Raw genomic sequence first — 6819 nt, forward strand, 5'->3', positions numbered from 1 at the left:
ATATATATATATATATATATATATATATATATATATATACACACACACACACAATATATGTGTATATGGAAGGGTCCTTCTCGTATGAGTACTCTAGATCATGTAAATCATACGCACACATATAATTTTAACGCATTTCTACAATTCTATCATGCTTTATATTTTCAAAATTATATGATCGAAAACAAACACTTAAGCTCAGATTATATAGCCTATATGTGTGTATATATAGTCTCTAACGCATTCAGTACTTTTTCACGCTTGTAAACACCAAACGTAGGTCTATATACGCGCACACAATAGTCTTATATACATGCCGTAAAAAGGTTCATATATATATATATATATATATATATACACACACACACGTACACGTATGTATGTATATGTGTGTATAAATGATAGCAAGAATCATGAGAGCGTCGAGGAAAATCCCTTTCAGTACACATCGTGGCCTCCACATTGTGAGTTCAAATCACTCCAGGGTCAACTTTGCGTTTCATCTTTTTAGGGGATCAACAAAATAAAAGTCCCCGTCAAGTAATTGAATCGATTAAATCGATTAATCACTTCTGGCAAAATATCTAACCTCATGTCTATTAGAACAAACAATAATCATATGAATTAATATTATTATTGTTATTATATAAATGAAAGCAAAAAGAAAAAGGAGAACCTACTAGTGGTCAAGGTATTGTCTTATCCATTCCAGACATTCTCCTTCTACTTCGCATTGTACGATGTGATCGTAAAACAATTGTATTTTTTTGTCTTGTTCGTCTTCGGCAAGATTCGAACCTCCGGTCGATCTTCTCTTTGATCTCAAATGCTGACAGAAATTATCCAGAAATCGTCGGTAAGACTGTACATCGTTGCCGTAGGATGCCATTCCGGTACTTGTACTGGTGGTGGTCGGCAGCGAACGGCATTCGCCAGACGACAACACAACATAGAGAGATTAAAAGCCTGTTTTCAAGCGAGGATCAGTTATATATATGTATATGTATGTATGTATATTTATATATATATACATACATGTGTGTGCAGATGTATATAACAACGTACGGACAGTTTCTATCCTTCTATCCTCCTCTTTTCTGCAGAACGATTTTTCACTGCAGTCAAAGAAAGTGAATAAACAGAATCCAAAAGGAAAATTAACAACAAAAACAAAGCACGCTACCTCCCCCTCTCACTCATTCTTTCTCTCTATCTGACACTGTGTCTTTTGCTCTTTCTCTCTGTCGCAGTTACCCTCTGCCTTCTCCTCCCTCATTCACACAACTCTCCCTATTATTAATTTTACTCACTCCGCTACCCCTCTTGCTTTTTTAATCTCCGTCCTCTACTCGTCTTTCTCACCATCTCCCTATCGTTCTTTCACCTTCTCTCTCTCTCTCTCTCTCACTCTCTCTCTCTCTCTCTCTCTTCAGCTACCTCTTACTCCTCCCACAACGACACACCTCCCGTCTAACTCTTACTCCTACTCCCACCTCCTCGCTCTTTATACACTTTTCTTTGCTTTTCTTTTTTCCTTTTCTTTCTTTCATTCTTTTCTCATTCAAGCAGTTGCCTTCCTCTCCTCTTTATGTTCCTGTTTCAAACTCTTTCACTACACACACACACACACACACACACACGTTTATATGTGTCTATTTATGATAAATGCATGTATGTAATATAGTATACAGTAATCTATAGATCTTAATCACGGGGCTTGATCAAACGGAGTTATATAGATTTATAAATATACACTATTTCATTTCCTGTGTCTTTTAATTTATCTGCATAAATATGTATATACATGAACATATATATATATAATTATATATATATATATATATATATATATCAGACATATGGTTTCTCTCTTACTGTCCCCCTGAAACTTACATGCCTCCTACACTCTCCTCCACTTCTCTCTCTCGCCATGTATATATAACACACACACACACACACATACACATACACCACTTCTATTCCGCCACCATTTGCCCTCCCCCATCTCTCCATATATAACTTTGATCGCCTACTCGCTTATCTCCCCTGCTATGCTTTCTCTCTCTCTCTCTCTCTTTTTCTCTCTCTGTTTGTCTGTCTCTTTCTCTGTCCCCCCTCTCTCTCTCTCTCTCTGTCCGCAAACTTCATTTCTGTATTTACTTTAATTTTCCTCTACTCATAAATATATAGACATTTATCTTCTAATCTGTTTCATTTTATTCTATTTCATTTCACCGTTTGTTTTCTTTTTTCATTCACATTAATCTTGTTTTCTTTTTAAATCTCTGTTCTATCAGTTATCTCTTACCCGAACCCCCACACCTATATCATCAGTTTCTTTTTATTCCAGCGTATATTTCCAAAATTTTAGGTGATGGGCAACAGACGATTAAATTGTCCACAGTTACTTGACACGTGAGTTCGAATCCCACTCGAGACGATAGAATTAAGTACCGGTCAAAAACCGCGTAACAATATAATTAAATAAAACCCATCATACCTCTTCAAGTTAGTGACATTGTGCCGATGTTATCTATTTTACTAATCAAAGAAGAATGAAAGGGCACAAACTACTTCGACAAAATTTAAACTTGGCGCATAAAGAATTTACGAATTACTAACATAAGTACAAGACCACACAGGCGAAAAGAAGCTGGTAGTATTTTCTTTTATTGACATGGGGGAAAAGGCAGGGTCGACCCCAACGTCTGCTGCATTTGAACTCACAACTTACAAAGTCTCTTGGCCTGCAACTTCGGAGGTGAGGCTAAGTTGGTTACATCGCACTCGATGTTCAACTGGTACTTCTTTTATCAACCCCGATAGGATGAAAGACAGAGCCGACCCCGCAGGCATGAGAGACTAAAAGAACTTCAAAAGAAAACAAAGAAATAGCTGAAGGCTTGGGCCGTCTCAAAGCATGACCACACTGTGTTGTTCTCCCGGGTGAGGGTTGGGTTGGGGGGGGGGTCTCGCTGATTTAGACGGCCCAGTTTTGATCAACATATGTTGTGTGGCTTGATGTCAGTATAAATACTTATAGGGCCCAGTGCATTGATTAGCCCGGGGGTCTATAATGCTGCTTTAACGGCCCTGCAGAAGGCAGCAGGGGGGGATTTTTCGTTAATTCTTTCTTTGCATAATATATACGCGTTTTTCTACGTTGACCAACTTCCTTCCGTGCTTCTGTTCCGTTCTTTCTTTATTCTCTTTCTGACTGATGTTTTCCCCATATCTCCATGGCAATGTTTTGCCCCCCCCTCTCTCTCCCTCTCTCTCTCTACATGATTATTAAACACTCCGCTGATGCAGGGAGCAGCCAGAATCGTTGGATCGTCGAGCAGAAATGCTTAGCGGCATTTTCTTTCGGCTCTTCATATTCCGAGTTCAAATCCCACTGTGGTCTCCTTTGACTTCCATCTTTTCAGTGTCGATAAAAATGAAGTTACCAGTTCAAAGTACTCGAGTCGGTGTAATCACTCTGCGCCTCCCTTCAAAATTTCTGGCCTTATCCCCAAATTAGAAAGGCTTTCATATCCCCCCACCCCACCACTTTATCTACTGTGGGGTTTTCTCTCTTATCTTGACTGCCCCCCTCCCCACAACACCGCCTCTTTTTCTTTCATTTCACTAATTTATTCGTTACGTTTAATCCCTTTCTTCTTTCCTTTATCCTATTCCTTCTGCCTGGACGTGTGTCAGTCACGTTACCTTCCTCCTCCCCTCTCTTTCTCTCTCTCTCTCTACAAACATTATTATTATTCCTCTCTCCTCTCTCTTTCCCTCCCCCTCTCTTCCTATATGTCGCTCTGTGTCTCCTCCATCTTTTTTCTCTTCTCTACATGTTACTCTCACTTTCCTCTTCCTACACTTCTCTTTATTTTCTTTGCTTCTTCTTCTTCTTCTTCCCTATGTCCCTCCCTCAGTCTCTTTTTCTCTCTCCTTCCCTTCACTTCTTTTAACCTCCCTCCCTCCCTAATTTTTATTCTCTTCTTTTTTCTTCCCTTCTCGCTTTCTCTCTCTCTCTCATGTCGTCTCCAAACACGCGCCGTCTATTCTTACTCGCTTTCTCTTTTACACACGTTTTGATGACGTATTTCAATTTAGTGTTCTCTATTTTGGCGCCATCTCCAAGTGAGTTCTTTCAAAACTTTTGCTTACTATCTTATTCAATTCTGTCATTCTTAGTTCAGGCTAGAAATTCTTCTTATATACTTGAATCACTGTTTTCATTCTTCGTTTTAGAAATCTCATGCGTTTGTTACTTTATTAATATAATATATATCCCTTTTTTTCCTCCCTGTACATTATATATATATATATATATATATATATATACATACATATATAATAATAATAATAATAATAAGAAGAAGAAGAAGAAGAACAACAACAACAACAATTATTGGTAAAGAAGACGCACACCCGGTGTTTAGGGTTAGGGTTACGCCGAAAACGGGGTGGTGTGCGTATTTTTTTTTTACCCAATAATTCTAGGATGAAATTTATAAATATTTAGGCCACTTTCGTTTTGACTTGCAGACATCATTGTTGTTCGTTAATTTCCGTAATTTTTATTTATTTATTTATTTACTTTTGTTTTAAAGCGGAAGATGTTTACGTGTGTGTATGAAACGGACGTGTGTGTATGGGTGTGTGAGAGAGAGTGAAGGGGTGTGTTGTCATGTACACATACATAAATTCATACGCTTACACCTTTTTTTGTATGTATGTGTGTGTGAGAGAGAGAGTGCCACTTAGACATCACCCTCTGCCTCTCATACACAAAAACAGATGACTGCGGACGTATGTACGTATACGTGACAACCAACCCCTTCTCCCTCTCACGCATATGTCCATTTCATATACATCCACATGTATCTTTCACTTTCTCCTCTCTTTCACTCCAAAACAAAAGTTAATAAATAAATAAATAAAAATTACGGAAATTAGCAAACAAAATCAGCTGATCCAAATGACACTTCTGCGAGTCAAAACGAACGATCACCAATAGGCCTGCGAGTCAAATCGAAAGTTGACCAATCGGCCTGCGAGTCAAAACGAATGATGACCAATATTTAAGAAATCGCTACACGCGTTTCTACAAATCACATGATTATGACATCAGAGTCGATATCCCTGGGATTCGAACAGTATAGTCCGTTTTTTCCGTGGGCATCTGGTTGATCATCATCATCGATTCATTTCATCGGGCGATACTGCCTTATTGGATGAATCACAAATTGATGTTTTATCCCTTCGACATAGCTAGACTGGCCTTCATACTGGTAAGAAGGGATAAACATCCCTCTGTGTTTCACTCAATAAGGCAGTAATGCCCGATGAAATGAATTTGTGATGAAGATCAACCAGATGCCCACGGACAATACGGAGTATACTGTTCTAATCTCAAGGATACCGAGTCTGATGTCAAAATCATGTGATTTGTGGAAACGCGCGTAGCTTTATAAATTCCATCCTAGAATTATTATATTTGTCTTACATTATATTGGTATAACCATGATGCAACCCTGAAAAACTGACTTACTGGTCAGAATCATTAGACGGTAGCCGGCATAATGAAATAGCTTATTTGCATACCCCTAACGTTACTATAAACACATGCACTATATATTTGTTCTTCACTTCAGATTTATTATTCTTACATAATTGCCCTTTGAAAATCCTTCGTTACACGTCCTGTCGCCTCTTCATGCCATGTGTCTCCTCCTGTTTAGTCTAGTTTGTCTTTCTATGGTGTGTATCCTTATCTGAGCATGAATTGTTAGCATGCCAGGCAAAAAGGCTTAGCGGTATTTTGTTGGTCGCTGCGTTCTGAGTTCAAATTCCGCTGAGGTTGACTTTACCTTTCATCCTTTCAGGGTCAATAAAATAAATACCAGTTGAACACTGGGGGTCGATATAATCAACTCATTCCCTCACCCCGAAAAGCTGCTACCCTAGTGGCGAAATTTGAAACCATTATTATTATTATGAGAATGATGGTGATGATGATAATCTTTTTCTTCATCATCATCATGCCGATCTTGATGTTATATAGATTTTTCTGTTAAAAGCCCTCGCTCTTGCTTCTTGTTGATTTGTTAGTATTGATCTCTCATATCATTTCCACTGCAGATTTCGAAATTCGCTGCACTGGAGATTATATAAGACATCACAAATCATCGAGTCATTTGAGCACCCACCAACAAACAAACCTACCAACCAACCAACCAACCAACCATCCAACCATCCAACCAATATGATTGTGTGGTTATGATTTTTGTTTTGCATCTATGTATGGCAGTCCAGATCTGACTCTGTTTTGCATTACTTTGGGCAAAAGGATGAAAGGCAAGGTCGACCTTGGTGGAATTTGAACTCAGAACGTCTTTAAGATGGATGAAATGCTGCTAAGCATTTTTCCCGGTGTGCTAATGATTCTACCAGCTCACCACTTTTAGTACTTGTATAATATAAAGCATTAAAAGAATTCTTATCATCTGTCAACCACCCATTCATTGACACAATTCCTATGCATCTTTGCATCAGTGACCAAGTTTTAGTTGTTGGACAACATTTTTGTGGCATTATAGTTTGTGTGTGTTTGGCTGCGTGTCTATATATACTAGCATGATATAAAAGTAAAAAAAAAAGTGACTATAACAGTATATATATATATATATATATATATATATACATACAGTGTACATTTAAACACATAAGAGATGTTCATAATAGAACATATATATATATATATATATATATATATATATAAATGTATGTATATATATATATATATATATATATATATATATA

At 37.7% G+C, this 6819-nt stretch overlaps 2 protein-coding genes across 4 annotated transcripts in view; one reads left to right on the forward strand and one right to left on the reverse strand.

The window, feature by feature from the left end:
* The window catches only part of LOC106880672 (protein phosphatase 1E), a 77865-nt gene extending 76624 nt beyond the window's left edge, over positions 1-1241 (reverse strand). Inside the window, exon 1 of the mRNA XM_014930721.2 lies at positions 681-1241. Coding sequence (XP_014786207.1) covers positions 681-889 — 209 coding nt within the window. The 5' untranslated portion in view covers positions 890-1241. The remainder of the gene's footprint in view (positions 1-680) is intronic.
* The window catches only part of LOC106880674 (DNA repair protein RAD51 homolog 3), a 107263-nt gene that overhangs the window by 82076 nt on the left and 18368 nt on the right, over positions 1-6819 (forward strand). Inside the window, exon 1 of one of the 3 annotated variants that reach the window (XM_014930724.2) lies at positions 4039-4134. The exons of 1 other annotated variant lie outside the window; for it this stretch is intronic. Coding sequence is in view for 1 of the 2 variants with exons in the window: in XM_014930725.2 (XP_014786211.1) it covers positions 4089-4134 (46 nt within the window). In the remaining variant the exon portion in view is untranslated. Of the gene's footprint in view, positions 1-4038; positions 4135-6819 lie in introns of those variants that run through there. One more of the 3 variants, XM_014930725.2, reaches the window with a different exon arrangement.

The sequence above is a fragment of the Octopus bimaculoides genome, chromosome 26 (genome assembly GCF_001194135.2).
Source record: "Octopus bimaculoides isolate UCB-OBI-ISO-001 chromosome 26, ASM119413v2, whole genome shotgun sequence".
NCBI lineage: Eukaryota > Metazoa > Mollusca > Cephalopoda > Octopoda > Octopodidae > Octopus > Octopus bimaculoides.